At 35.8% G+C, this 23,184-nt stretch overlaps 1 protein-coding gene across 1 annotated transcript in view; it reads left to right on the top strand.

The window, feature by feature from the left end:
- The first annotated feature begins 2,707 nt into the window (after positions 1-2,707).
- LOC126768103 (uncharacterized) overlaps positions 2,708-23,184 on the top strand; it is a 43,955-nt gene continuing 23,478 nt past the window's right edge. Inside the window, exon 1 of the mRNA XM_050485997.1 lies at positions 2,708-4,199. Within this exon, the coding sequence (XP_050341954.1) occupies positions 4,188-4,199 (12 nt within the window). The 5' untranslated portion in view covers positions 2,708-4,187. The remainder of the gene's footprint in view (positions 4,200-23,184) is intronic.

The raw sequence follows: 23,184 nt of genomic DNA on the forward strand, positions 1-23,184 counted from the left end.
GCTGTCAATTTTCGTTCGTTCGTTCGCTCGTTCAATTGCTTGCCTGCTTCGCTTCGTGTGCTCAATTTTCCTCTGCTGTAGCCGCGCCGTACTTTTAGTCGGGCTTGTAACCGTCGACAGTGGTGTATAGGTAGTGCAATGTTTGAGAGGGTCATCATTTCGAGGTATCTCAATGGTACAAAGTGAAACGATTATTTTCGAAATTTCCGACTATTGTTCGATCGTTCTGAGGTGGGACGCTCAGTGTGCTCTTCACTATCCTACCAATAACTGTAATGTAGAGAAAAATTTGTAAAATGAAAGAGAGTGTCATTTTTTGACGCATCTACTTTAGGTGATCCTTTATACATATATGTATGTACATACATATGTATACAACTGTGGATATTTCTTCTGAGTGTTCGTAGCTTGCTCTATTGACTCTATTGACAGTGAAATTCATCATTCTTTCTTCATCTCTCAAGACTTAAACACTTCTTTACAGTCAAGATCAATAAAGTACTCAGTGCTCTAAAACTTATAGTACACTCTTTATCAACTCCCTTCCTATTGTCTACTTTTACGAGCGTTTTTGATCGGTTTATAGCTTGTAACCCTCAAATATTGGCAAATTGCGTTATGACAGTTAGCAAAATTTTAAATTTTATATTACCTTCATAAATTTGCAATATTTTAGATTTGTTTTGTGATATTTCCGAGCCCTCAACTCTGTACGCACCTGACTTATTTTGCCACTACACTCTCCACATAGCCGTTGTTGCTGACTCTGCTATGCTATTTGTGCTGGCGAACGAACTCGTAACAAGCAACCATAACAGCAACAACACCAACAACGCCTAATATATAATGCAGACAAGTTGCGACCGACAGCGACGAGACACAGTGACCCATTCTTTCGATTTGAGAAACATTATCTGAAAAATTATAAGAACCTTTTTGCATTCTCTAGTTTGTTCTAATATAACTCCTGCTATACTCTACTATACCTTCTATAGTATCACTTCTATTGAAGTGCTGTGGCTACACAGACCCAACTTATTGTTGGTCTTCTTAAAAAATCCGCTGATATTTCCCGAAAAATTACAGATTCTTTTTTTGTGAGAACCTCATACAAAAATTCTAGCACTCAGCATTTTGTAGTAAACTTTGGATTACAGTATTTTTTATATCCAAATTATTGTCCGGCCTTCTTAAAAATCAGCTGAAAACTGTTTGTGGAAAGTATTTAACATATCGAACAAATAGAGAATTATTCAAACCTTCAGAGGAAACTTATTAGATTCAGTACAAAGGCGCTTTGCTTCGAAAGTCAACTGACAGTTTCATATTTTTGACTTTTATGATGGATAGGCAAGCTTGCCATATTTTGGGCATGACATCACTTATTCATACAACTTAGTACTAGCTGATTAAGAAAGTTCAGAGACACATCAAATTTTCCACAATAATTTTAAAGATATTTTTGTTTCATATCACTTCTTCTGTTCCAATAAGTAATCCAAAAAATTAAAAAAACTATCATTTTATTTTATATTATTTCATATCCATTTTTATGTTCTAATAAGTAATCCAAAGAAAACAAAAAAATAAAAAAAAACTATATTTATATATTATTACTAAGCCGATGTGTTTAAAAAACACTTTGACCAATCATAGGAAAAAATTTAGCTAAAAACTATTAAAAATTTTGGATTTTGACCTTTAATTCGGAAACAGGAAACACCAGACTAGACAAACGGAGTTAGTTAAAGGGGAAAATGCGCGTCGATATCGCTTAAAAAGACTTTTCATGGATATTACAAAACTTTAATAACACAGATTGTGTTAAGTCTAAGCCACTTTGGTCTAAAAATTAAAGTGGGAATTTTTTAATTATTCGAAATTGATCTATACTCGTTTCCAAAAAGAATCGCAGACAAATCAATAATGCACGTCCATATCCCATAAAAATACAATAGATTAATTTTGTTTTTAAAAGAAGACAACTACATACATATGTATATATGAATAATTTTAATCAGCAAAATTTTAATTAATTCTTTTCATTGAAAACATTTCACAACTTTATTTAAAAAAATAATTTCCTACAATTTTAACGTATCCAAAAAAGAAAAGCCCACTGTGCCGTGCCGACATTTACGACTATGCCGACAACTGGGTAGGTACGTACACAGAGCATTCGACTCGCTGCCAGCCCGACAAACGGACTGTTGAACGAAACGTTGGCGCAACGCTTGCCTGCCTGCTTGATTATTGGGAATACATGGAGCTATATACACTTGCATATACCTATTTGCACACATACAATATGTATGAGACGAGGTAGATAGCAAGCGAGCGCTACACACGATGAAGATTACCACAACGAAGTTGGGCAAAACGAAGCGCAGTGAGGAAACGAGTCACCGCTGCAGCGACACAAACGCGCTATTGGTATGGATGGGTGTGTGCGTGCATATCTGAATGCTTGCTGGTGTATGTGTGTGTAAGTGTACCATTGTCGAGTGCGCTATGTGGCTTAAGCAACAACACATAGCACACACACAAGCAACTAGACTTTGTTGATGACGACGACGACAGCGCCGACGAAGCAACGTTATATGTACGATGACTGTCGGCAGCGCAGTCGACGCAGCCAACACATTTTCGAACGTTTCTACTGTGTGCCTCTGGTGAACGTATCTTTCGGTTTGCCAGATTATTTGTGATTTTAGCATGGTAGACTAAGGTACAACGTCGCTCGCACGCACGTACGTTCGTTCGCTAGCTAGCTCGTTTCGTCGTAGTCTCGTCGAAAAGAAGAAATCATATTTTTGTGTAAAGCTAAACACTATAGAAGCGCCGCCGACACATTAGCCTAGCTAGTAGCTGTCAATAGGGTAATGACAACGCGCGTATATTTTTCATTCCAAAAAAACGCGCGTACGTGATTGTTTCCACTAAACAAATATAAATATAAATATTACTAATAAGCAGCTATACAACAAATAAACGTATAAAAAATATTTTGCCGAAAAATCATTTGTTTCAAGCAAGTAAGCAAAACATAACAAAGTGTATAGCAAATGTGAACGAATATGAAAAAGAAATGTTGTATGCAACAAAAATTGAAATAGAAAATATTTTCGAAAACAAAACTACAACAAAGAGTAACAGTTGAAAAGTGACATTTTTGGAAATTTGTATGAAATGTGACTGCGAGTTGTGGCATTTTGAGGAAGACAAGTGAATACTCAAACAGAAATAAATCAAAAAAAAATATTTAAAGTTTGCCGCACAAAATAAAACACAGCAAACCAGTGACAACAACGTACTGTGCAAATATAACATTTGTAAAAATTAAAAGTAAATACCACAAAAGTATTACTATAAGAAACTAGTGCATTTTGTACAAAAATTAAATTCGACAGACAACAACAATTGCCGCGAAAAACGCGCGCTCTGCAACAAACAACACCGCCTGAGCCAGTAAACCAAAGTCAAGTGTAACCAACTAGCAATAAAAGCAATAAAACACTACCAACAACACATTGACATTTGCCGAAAAAGCAGCAGTAGCTACAACAACAACAGCAGCAACTAGTAGAGAAACAGTGCAAATACCAAAGTTGTTGCAGCATCTTAACGTCTCTGTGTATGCATGTATGTGTGTGTGTGTGTGACATATGCACAACAATCAGCAGATTTCCGCATTGAGTGGTGTAAACAAAGCGGCAGCAGCAAGCCAGCACCTCTTGTGGCAAATACAATAAGCGCGCAAAACCACGCACAAGTGCAGCAACAACAACAACTGGCAGCACTAACAAGTGACAAGTTAGCACAGCGCCAATAAGCAAGTGTTATAGCAGCGTGCGTACCAAAAGTAGGCATACGCACCCTAGTAAACACAACTATTAGAACTAGTAGCAGCAACAAAACTGTTTTGCAAAAACATTTTGTGAGCACTCAACACAAAATATTTACAGCACAGCAACAAAAAGTATTAGAGCAAAACGCCTAAAGCTAAAGAAGCGCACAATTATTTTGGAAGAAGCTGCAAAAAAATCATAACCTCAAATTGTCGGTTTATGATTTGTGCCCAATAAAAGCAACAAGCGCACACGTAGCTAAAGGACAGCAGCAACCAATTGGAGTATACTCTAAGAGGAAACAGTGGCAACTGTATATTTTATTATCTTCAAACAATAATGTGCACTGAGGTGAGTTTTTGAAAAATTTCATTTCGCTCAAATTTCAAAACTAACATTATAATTGTATTGACAGCAAATTGGCTTGTGATTAGTGCAGGGGAATAGCGCTTGCTGTTTGGGCGCAGCAAGTCAGTGAGCGCTGGGGAGGATTATGATTTATTTTAGCGTTTAGTTAGTACGAGGAGAAGTAATATTGAGTATTAAAAAATTAAAATTATAAAACTTGTAAAAGGCTCGCATTGAAAAAGTGGTTTTGAAAGTTACAGTCTTGTTAATATTATATTTCCAAGTAAAATTTAGATATTTATATTTGCCTTTTTAGGGTTTTAAAAACTAATTTTTGAAAGTTATATCTTGTAAATAATATATTTTTAAGTAAAAATATTTTCTTATATAATTTTTTTTAATATCTTTCGAGTTTTGAGAAAGTATTTTTGAAAGTTAGAGTCTTCTAAATAATATATTTTCAAGTAAAATTTTTTTTATTTGTCTTTTTTAATATATTTTGAGTTTTGGAAAAGTATTTTTGAAAATTATAGTTTTGTAAATAATATATTTCCCAGCGAAATTATACTTGTAACCCCAAAAAAAAATATTTTTAATTATCGTTAAAATTTTTAAAAATTATTAACAACTTTTAGAAATGTTGAGTTTTTATCAAAAATGCTAATTAAAAATTGCATATATCATTTTATAAAATAATTGTAATAAGCAATGTAAAGTTCTATATAAAATTATTTGAGAGTTATATTGTGGCAAAATTGCTGCAATTTACATACTCTATACATATTCAGCGAATTCGAAATTAAGCAGTACTCATTTTCGATAAGAAAATTTTATATCATTTCAAAATTTTGAATTTTTTGAAAAATATTTAAAATTTATTTGCATAAAATAAACTAAAATATGTAAAATTTTAAATAATATTGCTCAGCCTACTTCATTTGAAGAGTGCATGAATTCAAAAATAATTCGAAATTAAGATTTATCACTTTTCTATATACATCCGAAAGCAACAAGCCACTTTAGTATTGAACGCGATCATGTTTTTCGGAAACTGAACGCATTAGTTTTCAATTCAAGCCTGCTTGATACTCTATGCAATACGAAAATCATATGATCTATACTATGTTCGAAAATGAAGATCTTGTCTAAGCTACTTTGGTATAAAAATGAAAGGAGGAATTTCGAAAATAATTCGATAATCACTCAAAATTGATCTATACTATTTTCAAAAATGAATCGGAAGCCAACGCGTAGCCGTTCTTTAGTTATTTTCAAATATAGCATACGATTCAATCATATTTTCCGAAAACTGTTTGTATTCATTTTCACCTGTTTCGTCTAAGCTATTTTGGTCTAAAAATGAAAGGAGTCTTTTTCTTAATCCTTTTGTTATGGAATGTATGGATTTTCAAAACTTAAGAACAACTTTTATATTTGAAAAACAAGGAGATGCGGATTTTCGATTGCAAAGGCAATTTTAACGATTCAATAAATATTATAAACTGTTCCTTGTAATATTATTCACCTTTACTAGCCTTAATCCCATTTTAATTCTTTGTAGTTTTACCTAAATATACTCATAAGATCTAAGTTTCAGGCTTATTTGCTTAACAAAAAGTCTGTAAAATTTGAGCAGCACTATAAATGTTTAGCAAAGTCAGCACTTCTGCATACTTCAAGTTTTTTGGAAAAAAATTTCTCTACCCCAAATTCGTGAGTATTTTTTTCACGTCAACAGTTTTTCTGAAATAAATTTCTTTACTCAAACTCGTGAGTATTTTTCACGTCTCATGATGCTATAAATTCTTTAGATATTTTTAAAATTTACCGCTACACCCTGTATTCAACGACTATGCGTTATTCATAAGTAAAAATAACACGAATAAATCTAGAAAGTCACAGTCATGACACACGCCGGAACAAAGAATATCGAAAGTCGATGAATGTGAATCTGGCTGCGGATTGAATAAGTGAGTAATTTGTGGTTTTGCGGATTCTTAATAAAGACTACTGTTTCAACAAGGAAAATTCAGAGAAAAGAAAAGTAATCATGAATGAAAAACTCGCAAATGGAAAATTATTTAATAAAATATAATTTAATGGGAAGATAATAAGTTGGGCAAATAAAATGCTAGTGTTAGTAGTAGTGAGTAGAAGAGTTTAAAAAAATATCGTTTTTCAAAAACCATCAATAAGTATCTTAAAATTATAAAATATATAGGACTTAACTAGTATCTCAAACTTCTCGCAAGTTTTTAGCTATTTAGAGCACACTATTTCAAAGCCAAGTGCAGCAGTTATGTATTCTTTAACAATTTAGAGCCGTTTTCTGAATGTCTGGTTAGCAATCATTTGTCAGTTTGTCTGGTTTACTTAACCAAAACACCTACTTTTTTAACCACAACCTAACCGATATATAACCAAAACAGCTTGTTTCGGTAAATCACCTTTTATTTAACCACCACCTAACTGACAGATAACCAAAACTACTTCTTTCGTTAAGGCACCTGTTTTAACCACAATTTAACGGTTAGATAGCTGCTAAGCAGATATTAAGAAAACGACCGCTAGTTATCTTTATTTTGATAACTGTATAAAGCTTTAAAAATCTAAACTGCTTAAGTCAAAAAATATGACTTTGAGCAACTAACCACAATCTTCGTGTGTAATTCAACTATACTGCGCGCAATTTATGTACATACATATATCGTTTTACTCTCCAGCTAGTGCAGCACCAAGTGTTATTAACCCATGCCTATCCGGCAATTATAAGTTATTAATTTGCACACATTCAATATCCTTGCATGTCCTTCGCTCACATAAGTGCAGACACAAGACCAGTACCAAAGCAAGTGTTGCAAATTTATGCTGCAATAACAACAACACATGCATAACTAAACGCATTTTGAAGCATAACGGTATCACTGACCTGAGCTGATAGCGCCAAACTACAAGTTAATCCTACGTGCAACCGACCAACTGCAAATCCAACATGTGGTTACGCCAATTTCCGAGCCCTATCACCAAAGCAACACAACAACAAACATATGTCTGGCTGCGATTGGCATTTGTGACATGTTGTTATTGTTATTGTTGTTAGCGCAACAGCATCCTGGCGGTGAGTCGCTTAACGTGTAAAGTGGCGCTTTACGCAGCCACAAGTATGCCGTAAGTCGTTGCAACATGCAGGCAACGAGGTCGACGCTGTGCCTCCCCGCAGCTGATGAGTGAATGTGTGCCGTTAGGATGCAAATGCATGCATACAGCACACATATGCACACCTATGTTTGTTTGAGTAGCTGTTGGCGCATACATATGTATGTATGCTTAGAACAAAACAGAGGGGCACGTGTGGCAAGCAAATGTTTCAGCGAGCAAGTCCTTATTGACGCTTGCGAATAAAATAGCTGTGTGACAATCGTTTGCGCCAACATACGTATATATACTTGTATATGTATATAGTTATCATATAGATAGTAATATATTATTGTGCATTGCACTTGTCGGCGGCTGCCTACAGGCCAGCAGACAGACATCTGTGCGCATTCGAGGCGCAACAGCGTTTGTTGGTTTTGCTTTAACGTCACAGCACGTGTTGCAAGGTTGCATGCTGCATTCTTTATGCACAAATAAATCACCTAAACACATTATTTGTTGTTATTGTGGGTTTTCTGCGTAGCAAATAAGCGTACGTCAGCAGCGAGTCCATGACAAGTTACTTAGAAGAGTGGAAAGTATAAACGCGAACGTTGAAGAAACATAAACAACGCCAAGTTGCAAGTGTAGCTGTGTATGTATGTGGCTTGCAATGCGGAAAAGTTGGCAAAACTTGCATTGTTGTGTGGCAAACTTCCTTCCTTTCTTGGCTGCTGCTGCGAGCAACAAACAAAGCATAAAAGCCGGCTGACGTGCGTGCAACATTACGCTGCTCCGCACATACAATCTTAGAAAAGTTGGCGTAAACTTTTTATTTCCGTTAAGCGCGTTTTCCGCTGTTTATTTCTATATTTTATATATTTTTTAATAAATTTATTTTATTTTTATTATTTTTTAATACCAAAACATCCTTTACGCAAAAATATCTAAAAAATCAAGCAACATTGTTATGCTATTATTGAAACATACATATGTATGTATGTGCAAGCATATAAGCATTTGCCTGCGTGCAACAAGTGCGCAAAAACAGCAAAAACACAGGTGTTGCATGAACAGCTTTTACCAAACCAAAGTAACGGTGTAACAAGTCAATTCCAAACACTCAGATAGTTATGCTGCACGTGCTGTTCTTAGGTTTTTTTCTGCCTCACTGCCCTTTAGCGCTGATTCATGCAAGCGGCAATGCTGCCGCACTCATTCAACGTTGCAAGAACGCGCGTCTGTGTCCGTGCTGTCAATTTTACGTTTGCAGTTTGTGCTTTCTTAGCTATATTTTACATACACACAGACATAACTGCTGCTCATACTTTGCTGCTGCCTTTATGTGGCATGCAACGTTGCACGCCGGCAGCGCCAGCTTTTTTCATAACATTTATATAAATGCGCGCACTTATTTTGGTAATTACGGCATGACCTTTGTTGTCGTTATTATTTGCCTGTTGTTGTTGTTGTTGCTCCAAACGTCGGCTGTTTTGAATTTCTTCACATTCTTTGTTTTGCTCGGCAAATTTTCAACACACGCCACTTGTTTATCTTTTTGCAGTTCTTTCACGCGCACGAAAAAAAAACACACAAAAATGTTACAACAACAAAGCAAACAAGCATAAACACCTAGCCAGCCAATAATTTCCTCCACCATTCAAGCAATAAACAAATACCGAACATTTCCAACGACATTAATTACTTCTGCTCAAAAGCACACGCGCGCGCTTCTATTGTGAGTGAGTGCTTAGCGCTTTTTATGCACGTACGCATGCATGTGTATGTGCGCTTTTTAATCATTTACCTTTAAAGCCACTAATCGTTAACAGTGCGCGCAGTCGCCTCAAACGCTAGCGCAGCGACGCGCCGCGCAGCAACGTCGACATCATCCGCACATCAGCCAGATTGCGGCGCGCTTAACATCCGACAACTTAAAACTCGGCCATATTTTTTCTCTTTTGTCCAATAACAAACGCAAACATCTCTTGCTGCCGTCGCGTCACGCATTAAAACTGCTTCCGTTCATTCATTGCTTTGACCGCGGCGGTTTGGTGTTAGTTGTTGTTTGTGCCGCCGCGCTGTTTACTCAGCGTCATAATAATTACAAAATCATATTGTGACTTGCGGAACATTAAGAAATGTATATATACTTATATACATATGTGAGACATGCAGACACACATTTTGGTTTGTCATCATTCCTATTGTTAATTGTTTGGCTTTGGCTTTCGCTTTCATTGCGCGCCAATAGTGGAGAAGTCATACTGAAATATGAAAGAGTAAAAATGATGTGCGCTGAAATCTCATAATATGATTTCTTATACTTGCGCATAGTTTTCCTGCCACAACAACAATAGCGCGCCACACACACAACAATAGCGCGCCATCCACAGCGCTTGCACCTGCCTTATCAGCGCGCCAGCGGCAACAACCTAAAGAGTAACTGTGAGCGCTAGCCACACATGGAATGCGCGCTTAAAGCAACACTGCGACAACTCAGCTAAAGCTCGGCCAACCAATTTATGCAACAAACCACCACAAAAACAATAATCATGCTGAGAATATAGACCAGCAGCAATAGGTCAACGCAGCGTGCTGTTAAATTGCAACCTTTAATGCGCGGCGCGCAGTGATAAGACAACAAATAAAATAAAAAACACGCCTCAAAGCGCAGCGCTAGCAATCAGGTGGTCAAGCGGCAATAAACAAATAAACATAAATGGCAAAAGTAACCGGAAAATGCAAACTAAAGCGCAGACGGGCATTCCCATAATGTGGAAAAAAATGAAAGGAGACACAACAGCAACAAAAGCGCACAGTTAGCGGCATGCTGCGACTGCTGTTATCCTTACCCCTACTTAACATGCCACAAAAATCGTGCTCATTTTCATTTGCGGCAACAACAAGATACATACATATGTACATACGGACAAGTGGCGCACAGTGCCTAAAGGCTGCCACCGTCGCTGCTGTTTTGCATGCTGCCAATAATGGCATAAATCCCAAAACCCGCAGCCAGCAGTCAACTAGCGCCTTTTAATGTTGCCGCTGCATTGCCTACCACCAATACACCATCACCACCACCACCACCACCAACAACAACAACAACCCATTAACCAGCTATTGCCGCTGTTATAGCAATTACTCTGCAGAGTGCGCGCACTTTTGCAACATCTTGTGAGAGGCGACGATGATAACGACGACGACGGCGGCGGCTGCTGCTGCCACTGTGCCACTGGTGGTGTATGGGATGCTGTGTGATATTTATTCATAAATAGCGTTAAATGTTGGCGCGCCGGTTCAGTTGTTAGCCAACCAACGACCAAACAAGACGGCCAACTCAAGACCAAACGGCTAACGAGCGAACAAATGCATGCCTGAGCTTCATGTACTCTATGATGTGGGTTAAACTCGAAGCGCAACAAACGCTACGACATCAATTATAGCAAATTTTCTATGTATGGACATGCGACCAAGCGGCGAGTTGTAAATTTCGATTTTCTGAGTATGTGTGTGCAGAACGTATTCAACGAGCATGTTGCACGCACTACAACAGCGCTGTTGCAAGTAGCTGTTGTTTTTGTTGCTTGTGTTTCGCATATATTTCAGCGGCGACGAGACCACGAGCACTCGAGCGAGGTGCCCCAGCATAACTACGTGCAACATGAAGTGGGTGGGTGGTTGGTTGGCGCACACGTTGGGTTCGTTCGTTGCTGCTTCGATTTTAACAACAATGTCAGTTGTAACTACATACATAAGCATATGTGCTGCATGCGTCGGCATTTCGTCGTCGTTTAACGACAAAAGAGTTGAAAGTTTGCGCGTATCGTCGTCCGAAATTTGGCGCGCCACGACGCGAGTAACGGCAGAAGTCCAGGTTGCTTACACATATGCACACAAAAAATGTAACGGTAGCAAGTTAAAGCAGCGCTGCCACTTAACTAAAATCGTTCGCGGCGTGTTTAACAACTAGCTGGGCTCTAACCTGTTGTTTGCTAAGTTGTGGCGAACATTTGTTGTTGTTTTTCTGTTGCTATTATATCAATTTATGTTGCTCATATGCGAATTGTGTGCATGGTGTTTAACAAACCCCTATCGGCTTGCCTTTCCACACTTTGTGGCATGATAACTGTTATTTTACGTGCCACATAAGCACTTGTAAATGCACATAATGAGTATTACAGCACTTATTTGTCTTATATTAGCTCTTCTACATAGTCTGTATAATGGGAATGGTCATTTTTCTTTTGAAAAATATCTTGCAACATATAATGTGCTTGCAACAAATCCGAAAACTCGCTTAAATGTCCACCAACTCTCATAAAATGTCCTGTGCTGCAACGCGCTTCATCATCTCAGCATGTCTGCTCTTCAATATTTACCGTTATATTACAATTTAATTACTACTACATGCCACACAGCTTGCGTACTTACTCTTGAAAACTCTTACACACTTTCTTCTTTGCTCAATGGTGCGTCGCGTGAGCTGCACTCATTTTCGACGCCCGTCGTTGCTGCCTCACGTAAACAGCTGATTTTAAATTTCGCCATTTCGCCACTTTGCCACTTTTTCACGATTTCCTTGTAAACAGCGACGCTACTTACACCCCTTTACATAGTATAAATGTATATACATACGTGTGTGTGCAGACAGTTATTTGCACATTTGCCTTTCATCCTTTTTCAAGCTTTTCTTGCTGCTGCCCATTTCACTTGTCAAAAAAGTAATCGTGTGCACATTGCTTGCCTCTTATTAATGGTTTTCGTCTGCTTCATTGATACGTTGCGGGCGGTGCGCGCCTCTTCTGCCAATTTACCGCTTCTATGGAGCAAGGGCTTTGCTCTTGTCGACTCTCAGTGCTTACGCGCTTGTCGATTATGCGGTTGGTGGTGGCGATTTCCGCTATAAATGCGGTTAAAATTTATAACTTGTTGCTTTAATGAATACGTGCTGGGGGTTTTTGGGAGCTTTATGAGCTACCACATGAGTTATGTTTGTAAGTATGTATGTATATATTATAAAGCTTGCATTTTTGACCCATATATTATATTTGCTGGTGAAGTGGGAAAGTCACATGTCGCATTTGGGGAGTTCTAATCACGATTGCCACTTAATCAGGATTTTTTTGAATGATTAAAGTGAGCTGAAAGTAAAAATAAATATATTTTTTATATGTGACAGATGTGCAAGCAAAACATAAAAATTAAAAATAATAATCAAAAAAATATAATAAAGATAAAATAAAACAAATTCAAAAAAATTTAAATTAAAAAAAATGAAAGTTATAAAAAAATTAAAAATTAAAGAAACATATAAAATGCATTAAAAAGTTCACACAAAACGAAATAATATCAAAATCAAAAAAAATTTTTATATATCTAAAGAGTAAAATAAATAACATTTGATTAAGCGTATATTCAATATTTATTATGAGTAAATACATAAAATTTATAAAATTAAAAAATATAAATAAAATACATGTTGAAAATTAAAAATATAAAAAAATAATAAAAAATAAAAATAGTTTTAAGAAAAATATTGAAATTAAATAGTTAAATCAAAAAAATAAATTTTATATAATCGTATATTAAATATTTATATTGAATAAAAATATAGAATTTATAAAATATAAAAGTAAAAATAAAAATAAAATAGTTACATGTTAAAAATTAAAAAAAAAAAACAAAAACTTAATACAAAATAAGAATAATTTTGAAAAAATAATTTTAAATTAAATTGTAAAACAAACAAAATTCATTTTATGTAGTCATGTAATATATTTTTAAAATGTAGTCACGTAATATATGATTAAAAATATAAAATTAATAAAATATGAAAATAAAATACATTAAAAAAAATAAAACAAAAAGTTTACATTAATTAAAAATTACAATTAAAATTAAATTTAAAAAAATTAAGAATAAATTTGACAAGAAAAATTAAATTAAATGGCAAAACAAAAAAGAAATAAATAAAAACTTTAAAAAAATTTACATTAAAAAAATAATAAAATTTGATTTAAAAAGATTACAACTGAATAAAAATATAAGATTTATAATATATAAAAGTAACAATAAAAATAAAATAAATTTAAAAATAATTAAAAAAAAAAAAACAATTTAAAAAATAGTTTAAAATAAATTAAAAATAAATTTGTAAAAAATCAAAATGAAATGAAATAGTAAAATAAAAAAAATTAAAACTAAAAAGATATAATTTTATTTAAGCGCGTATTAAATATTTTTATTAAAAATACCAAATTTATGAAATATAAAAATCACGAATATATTTTATATATTAAATATAAACATTTCTATAATTAAATGCGACTAAAGCACAATTGTTCGCCCTATTTACACAAATACAGCACCAGCTTTCATGGGTAATGAGCAGTTTTGAAAGTCATCTAAACAAATACACAAACACATATGCAAACTCTTTGACTACACAACTTAATATTAATTTGCTCAGAGCAAAATACAAACACGCTACGGAAATTATGACGAATTTCCATACAGTCAGGCATTTATAAGATTTTGTTGTACTACCACTTGCATACGATTTTTATAAAAACAAATTTTAAATATATTTCATACGCGGAAGTGGTCACAGATTTAAAATAGAACGCTATTTTTTTTATAAAATTGACTCATTACTGACATTTAGTGACGGAAAATAAGGAGAGTATGTATTGGAAAACCGATGACAGCATTATAAAATTGAAAATGTATTGAATATAATACAAACGCAAAACGGTAAGGAAAATCAGATATAAAACAAATTGAAGATTATACAAGCTAGGTAAAGTGAAGCGTTACAAAACATGAAAAAATAATTACTTAAAAAAAATTAAAGCATGTTTGTTTCAATATATTATATATGTACATAGTATACACTTATGTGCGTAGCAGAACATTTAAACGCGAATATATAGAACAAAAACCGGCGTAAAAAGCGTGCAATTAAAATAATGACATGCACCGAAAAAAATTGACGCTTTAACAGCATACAGCTGATAAAGCTGGCAGCCACCCACAAACAAACCGCGCAACGCACACTGTCATACACACACAGAGCAAGGTGCGGCTGGACTCGGGCTAACCGACAGCTGCTTACACATGTATATACGAACATATACATACATATATATATGTACATATATATATATTTATACATCATTTACTGGCGCCCAGCAACAACAGCGACAACAGCAATTCGCCCGCACGACCAGCGGCCACCGCTGCGTATGAGTAACATACATTTCGTTGCATTAAAGTAAATTAAATTCATCATACGCACTGTACACCCTACACGCTATGGCAATTCCTTTGCTTTTTCGGCTTATTTTACAGTTGCTGCTGCTGATTATGATGACTATGACAACAACTAAAATATGCCACCCACATTTGTCTATAAAATGAAGCCACCACATATACATATATGTTGTTGTAGTTGTTATTATTTCATTTTTTCGCTATCAACCGAAAATATAACCATAATAACTTTACTGTTAAGTGGCAGCTTCGCATTGAGTTGAGTTCGAAATTTCTTTGCTGCCGTCTCTCATTGCTAACGCTTGCCGGCGTGACTACGCTGTCTAACGCTGCTGTTGTGTGTGGCGAACTGTGGGCGCCTTTGGTGAGTTTTTATTATGTCAGCATTCATTGCTGTTGTCGTTGCAGCTCTACTTTTTTTGACGTTTTTCCCTTTTTATATTTTATTTTGCTTTTGTTTCGTTTTGTTGCCACATATTTCACCCAATTTCATTATGCGTACGCACACGCGCACACACAAATGCGCCTCCTTTATTTTATACTCTACTTTATTGTCGGTTTTACGTTCATCGTTCTTGTTGCTGTTGTTGTTTTTCATTATGTGCTTGCCATTTTCATTACGCACAACCAAAACAAATACACTTTATATACTTTATGCATGTACATGGTTTGTATGTATATGTATGTGTATTATGTACATCTATATCACTTTATATACTGTATGCTATGTAATATATATGGATTTTGAGCATACAGTTGCCAACCTTATTGCCACCCACTCACTATATACATATAATACTCTGTTATACAGCTCACTGCTTCGTCACCTACCACGCCGTCGCCTTATTATAAATAAATATATATGTAAATGTATTTATATGCAAGTATGTGTGCATGCATGTAACCATTAACAATATCCCTGAACTGTGCTGGCATCGCCATCACCAACGTCCACATCGGCAAAGTGCTCATGCAACTGTTGTTGATTTTGAGCCTTTCGGCTGCCTGTAGGGCGTTCGGTTCGGCTTGACGGTCATTTAGACGTACTGACTTCACGTTTGATATTTAGTGGGGGCTTGTAAGAAATTTTGAAGGCTATTCATATTTTTAAATACTGCATTTCTTTCGGAGTTTATAACTTACTAATTTTAGTACTTTCTAGTATTGGCCAAGAAATTTGAGTACAAAATTTTCATAGCTTTTGTTAAAAAATTATTTGGTATAATTCCATTGTTTATATGCTCAATAATTGCTGGATTTTTTTAGTACTTAGTTAGATTTTTAGTACTATATTTTTAGTACTTAATTAGTACGGCATAGTTTAATTAAATTTTAACGCAAATTAATAAACGATTAGGTTTATATTAATAATTTTCGTAACAAATTTTTAGTTTTAGTACCAAATATTTGGATTTTAGTACAACTTTAGTACCAAATTCTTAGTTTTAGTACAACATTTTTGGTTTCTAGCACTAATTTAGTACTAATTGGTGAAATATGTTACGCAATCTGTTATTTCATATTTTTAAAAATTAAAAAAAATATTAATTCAAGTACTAAATATCTAAAACTGGATTTAATTCTAAAAAGTGTATCTTTTTTCCCATAATTTATGAAATAAACCCACGAAATGTGTCTTAAAAGTCTCACAAGCCCCCATATGGTATCCAAAAACATACCAGCGAACGCATTAGATACATACATATATACTTATATAACGTTGAAAGAACGAGCAAGGCTTGTAGAGAGAGAGTAAACATGCCGACAACCGACAAACTGACGACGACTAGCAGTGAGTAGTGTTCGTATGCAACGAACTCGCAACGAGGCGTGCTCGTTTGAGCGGCAAGTGGGTTTGTGCTCAAATTCAGATATCCTTGCGCTGCTATAAATACGTATGTGCATATATACAGTTATATATGCAAGTATGGCCAACACAAACATATATATGTACATGTACATACAACAAACAATTGATTGCGAGCATGGCGAGGGCAGCAACCTTCGTTGGCTTTCTACCAACGCCGTCGTGGCCTACACAATAACACACACACACACACATACAATGATATGAATACTCACAATGATGGCAGCCCACTTGCAACGCCATACCCTTTTTATAATGCACGTCCCCCCTCAAGCCATGCCACACCGCCACAATGTGGTTCTATTTTATAACAACAACAACTACAACGTACTGAATGAGTGTAACAAAAGCGTCACAAAGCATGAAACGCAAAGGGAGAAAGCGTAGAATATAATGAAATAAGGCAGCAACAGCAATAACAACAGCAAAGTTTATACATATACACTATGTGGCGCCGGTGGCAAGGGTAGCGGGCGTTATGGTGTGTGTGGTGGTAAGGGAAGTTGAGCGCTTTTTATAACAAATTACACAACTACAAACAAAAAGCGACGATATGGCAACCCATTATTATAAATTACAAACACACGCGCACACACAAGCACAAAAGCTGGCATACTTTCCAGCGCAGGATACACCAGCACACAGGCACGCTGGCACATAAAAGCAAATATACGCACATATACTTGCATGTGTGTGCATGTAGTTGTGTACATTTGCATAAAGTTATAATATTATAATAATGCCAGCTTCATAAAATTTATAAAAGTGGCAAGAGTGTTTGGACTGTAGCAGGCGTTGGCCATTGCGTGACGGCATGGCGTAGCGGTGGGGTTGTTGTTGGGTGGTGAATTAGTTAGTGGCGCGGCTGATTGTTGTTGGCGCAGTTGAATAGTGGGCGAATGTGGCACGAAAATACAACTTTTCACCATGGCAACGCAGAATCACATACTCACACACACATGTATACATGTATGCAAACACAGGCATGTACATATATAGATAAGTGTTTGTTTGTTGGTGTGCCTAGTTGTGTCTGCCACTTGCGCTGGCGTTTGGATAACGGTTAAACAGCAACGACGTGCACGGAATTGCCAACAGCATAAAATTGCACACACACTCACACATACCCATATTTTACATACACATACACATGCATATAGAAATATACACTTTTTATACATTGCTGCATGTATTGGTATGCCGTCGCAAGCAGCTTAAAAGGCAAAAACACGCGCTGAGGTGAACTGTGTGGTGAGGTGAAAATGTCACGACGCTGCGAGGCGCAACAAACGCCAGTGGGCGGATTTTGAAATGAGATTTTTCTTGCGCTTTAATAAAATTCGCTTTTTTCCTCGTGCAACTGCTTTTCTGTGTGCGTGGGCAATATTTGAAAATCGCACACTAAATCGAACTTTAGTCATTGTGGCGCTGTTGTGTAGTGCAGTAACCACGGCTGCGAGCCACGCTTGATTGAATGTTGGTTAGACTGTGTTTGGTGGCGAATGGAAAGCGTTAGGTACATGGAATTAATAGAGTTAGACAAATGTTGATGCGGAGGCATAGTGCCGCACGAGTTCTAAGCAGCTTGAATGTCTGAAATTTTTAGTTAACTTAAATGAGTGGTTCAAAAATAGCATTTAATATTCCAGAATTTTTTGTTGCTATCAAAAATTTGGTTCCTTTGTTCACAAGAAATTGTACATTTAAAAAATGTGCAACATGTTTTAGTACTTGCAGTAATTTTTTTTTATTTTATTTTTTAGTACTTGCTGTACATGGTACTAAAAAAAAGTTCATTTAAAAATAATTTTAGTAAAAATTTTTTGTATTTAAATAATTTGTTGTTAAAAATAAGCAAAAACTAGATTTTAGTACATGTATTCGTATGTCTATCAAAAAATTGCCCACAATAAATATATAATACATATTTATAATTTTTTCAAACTTTTTTTAGTACTTGCAGTATTTTTATTCTTTTTTTATTTACATATTTCAGTACTTTCAGTGCTTTTATATATTTTTCAACATTTCTGAGCGCTTGCAGTACATAGTACTAAAACTATATTTCCATCTGGAAAAAAATTTTAGTACAAAGCTTTTGTTTAGAAATTGTTTATTGTTAAAATGTTTGCAAAAAGTTTTTAGTACATCCTTTTATGTACTAAAAATAGTTCTAAAAAATTTTTAACCAAAAACGTGTTTAGTACACACTTGTATGTACTAAAAAATAGTACTAAAAAATAGTTCTAAAAATGTTCGAACCACCGTTATTCCGATGAGGGTCCAAAATAAAACTGTTCGACCACCAACTACGGCTTGGCTTATAGTTTGATACTATCTCTGGCTCAAAAATTCGAATGTTTTTTTTTTGTGTTAAAAGTTTCGAAATTAATTAAATTCAAATAAAGAGCGCACAGTAAAATTGTTCAAATTTGTACTTAAAAGGTTGTTACACAAATTACTTTTAAGTTCTCACATGAAATGAGCTAGCATAACATAAAGAGTTATACTCTGACAGCTTTCAACAACGTTAGGTGAAATATTTTTAACACACTCAGATTGTGACAGCGACATGCAATAACAACAACAGTTACGGTCATAGCGATGAATAACAAATGTGAAACCAGCAAAAAAATGGTGTTGCCATTATATTTTCTACCACAATGTCATTGGAACATATGAAATTGTGCGCGCGAAGTACGATTGGTTTGGTTAGTGCAATAACACTGATCCAGACGCGCTGTGGATAACCAACACCACGTTGCAATATGTTGATGAATAGTTTGTAGGTTGCATTTTTGGTTTTCATTTCATATACCCGATTTTCACAACTTTTAAATTTTCATGGTTTTCAGCGTTTAAAAACGCAAACACAAAAGGCTTGAGAGAAAAAACTTCGTTTAAGCCAGGTTGAAGATCTTGCATTTAGCCAGTGCGGTGACGGGCTGTATTTTACAATATTTAATGTGTGCTACTAAAAATGTAGGGTGTTAGCGAGCGCAGAAAGCACCTTAAACTTATAATAGAAGCTAAAAATAATAAATAATAATAATTTTTATTTTATGAATTTCGTTTCAAAATTTACATTAAAAAAATTAGAATTCTATATTTATTAATTTTTAATGTTTCCATAGCGCTTTTCATGCATTCATAACACCCTGTCGCTGATGTAGCGCACTGCAGCACAACACAGGCACCGCCTGAGTTTAATTTTTTCATTTCCCTTCACTCATCACACGCCAACAACAACGGAAAATTTTATTCAGCTACAACGCACTGTCATTTTGCCATCGCCTGGCACATTTTTCCCCCAACACACATAAAAATCTTTCTTTCTTTCGATGGCAACTACGTAGCCAGTCAGCCAACCAACCAACCAGCCAGCCAGCCAGCCAGCCAGCTAGCAAACAAAATATAGCTTCGTTGTACAGATAGATATTCCATACAATCAAGCTGAGTGTACTCTAAACCCTCGTCGCATTTGCCTTGCCATATAAAATATACCAGCATGTGTACATAGCACACCCGACCGCACCGCTACACAACCTAAAAGCAGTCACTCTTTCCTCATCATTTCAATTCACCGGTATTGTGGCTGAACACTTCACCATTACAACCCTGCACTGCTAATACTCTTGCTTGCTTGGCACTTTATTTTTATCTCCACTGCGACGACTGTACTTCGTATGTATTCGGCACACTGGTGTTCTTTGTGTTACACGTACATATATGTATATACGTAGCAGCTACAGCTCTCTGCTCCGCTCATTGTTATTGCTACATATAGTGGTTGTTGTTGGCTGGTTGGTCGGTCGGTTGGTTGCCTGCCTGGCTTGGTTTGGTTGACTGGCTGTTGGTGCGGTGCCGTAGTTTGCGCTCGGTACATTGTGCTCGTTTTCTTTTTGTTAATTTGCTCGCTTGCTGGCTGCCTGATTGCCGCCGCAGCTCGACTCGTTCGCCAACTTATTGGACTGCCTGGCTGACTTGCTGGGACGTATGCACATACACACTTATATAAGCATGAATGTGTGTGTGTGTGTGTTGTTGATCATGATGTCGGTGATATCGTTGTTTATGTAGTTGTTGTTTTTATTGTTGTTGCCGCTTTTGATGGCATTCCATTTGGTTGCTGCTGCCGTCGACGGTATACAGCGCAACAACAGCACCAACACATGCATACATACTGCTGACTACATAAGTTGTTTCTGCTGTTGTTGCCTGTTTCCATTCGGTTTTAATGCCAGTCAGCAACATTGGATGTGGAAATACTCCGTAAATTTAAGCTGTATTCCATAGTGTAATAATTTTGCTGGCATACAGCCTGTTTTTCGGGGATCTTTTAGAAATATTATTTTATTTTTTGAGTTTAGAAATTAATTTTTTTTCCAAAAATTAAATTTTAAATATAAATATAAAAATAATTTAAAAAATTATTACTTTTTATAAATTTTTTGAGAATTTTGACTTAAAAAATGTTTTCGAAAAAAAAATAAAAATTTAAATAAATAATAAAAATATAATTTTTATACATAATAAATATAGTTAAAGAATGAATAATATATTTAATATATAAAAGTTTTCTGAAATACATATTTTCGAAAATAAGTTTTAAAAGATTTATATTTAAAAATTTGAGTCATGTAAAATAATGCTATAAATTAGTTCAATGACTTACTATTTCGGAACAATTTTTAAAACTTTATTTATTTTCGAAAAACTTTAAAATTTTTCAATATTACCATTTTTGGACTTCAAATGCTTATAAAATATTAAAAAAAATATTTACCTGTTACTTAACCTCATTTTTTATAATTTAAACTAAATAATTAATTGTTTCTCTTCTTTGCAGGTACGTATTTTGAAACAAAAATGCAAAATTTGCCACTTTGAAAACTGAAATTTGAGGTTAGTTGTTAAAATAATAACATTAATATTAAAAAAGATACAAATAAGTGTCTCATATTACACCTAACCTAAGACGCAACATTTTTAAAAATATTTTTTCGAACTTAAAAAATATATTTATTAAATGTGGCACAATAAACGGTAACAAAGTCGAACTGACACCACTATCGGTCACTTTGAATGCGCCAAAATTTGCCCACAACTACAAAAACGGTTCAATAACATTGATCTAGAAACGTAAGCTTTCAAGTCATAGACAATTTTCTGTTTCGAAACTCCACTAATAGCAAGACTATCGCACAATTTCCTCCACACCGAATATTACTTCAGTGCGATTCTCAACTGCTTACACCCTGTATAATATTATACTTTTATTGTTATTTTTGTATGTGAGTGAGTATTTTGTGTTTGCCATGAGACAAAGCAGAAACGGCCGTCGATCCGAGCGACCGACTTGCAAACGGCCAGGCACACAGACCGAGTCGTCAGGCAACATGAATCGCAGCCAACAAAAACACACATTTACATACATACATATGACATATAAATACACTCACACACACACTTGCACTTACATATGTACATTTTGGTATTTCGAACGCTGCTAATGGTGGTGGCGGCAGTAATGTTGAATCGACCGAACGACAGCGAAGCGAGGGAATGGCGGAATCTATATTGTATGAACAATATAGCAAACACATGCATGTGTGAGTGTGTGTATGTGAAGATTTGAGTATGCAGGGAACTGAGTGAGGAGGGTTCAAAAACACGCCAGCGCGCTACGGAGAGATCGAACAAACGAACGTACGAACGAACGATGAATGTAGCGAAGCGAACGACGAGGGCAAATATAAAATGTGTGTTTGCATGCATGCATGTGTGTGTGTGTGTCGTTGTGCGCTATAATAAATGTAGGTGATGGTATGCTGAGGCGATGGCGGCCAGCAGGGAATGCAATGATAGATGGAGCGCAAAAGCAAGGCGAAATGGGAATGTGAATACGAGCGTGTGCATTTGTTTATGTATGTACATATGTGTGTGTAGTTATGTACGTGCATATATAGGTGTGTTTGTGTGCTTGTGAGAAGTGAATGCCTTGATAAAGCTGACATGACGGCGGCAACAAAAACAACAAAAACACGAAATAACAAAAAATCATGGCAGCAACAGTAACAACAACAGCGCTGCGATGCGAGCAACGAACGTAATGAATTCACACAACCGTATACTATATATGCATGTGTGTGTGTATGGCTGAAAGTTTGCCCGAATATGCACATTAAATCGGTCGTTTTGAACGATTGGACAACCGCTCCAACGGCCATCAAACGCGCCAAGCGGCCACAGCAACTGCTAAGCAGTACGTCGTACTTGCAATTTCTGTGCTGTGCTGTGCTGGTGCTGGTGCGATCGAACATCAGCACTGATGGCACCAAAACTTGTGGTGGAGGCAAACGTTTAGTTGCCGTTGCTGCAGCAGTGTTGGGAAATTGCAAGCGAAATCACCGATAGTTGCACGCACCAGTCGGTTGGCAAGGCATGTGACTGACGGCATTTTCATTGAACATTTTTTTGGGTCTTGAATTTTGCCTGTTGTACACCAATTGCTGTTGCATGCCACAGTAACAAAAATAAGCGTTTTCTCGCAGTGTACACTGGCATTGTCGCATTTGGCTGTGAGAAAAGTCGGTGCTGCGCTGTTGCAGCTTTAATGATGTGCCAGCGGCCAGCCCAGCAACACAGCTGTGCGGCTAATGGCGCTACATTACACTTGGCGAATGCTGTTTGGGCGAAAAGATTTCT

Source organism: Bactrocera neohumeralis, chromosome 2 (genome assembly GCF_024586455.1).
Source record: "Bactrocera neohumeralis isolate Rockhampton chromosome 2, APGP_CSIRO_Bneo_wtdbg2-racon-allhic-juicebox.fasta_v2, whole genome shotgun sequence".
NCBI classification, from domain to species: Eukaryota; Metazoa; Arthropoda; class Insecta; order Diptera; family Tephritidae; genus Bactrocera; species Bactrocera neohumeralis.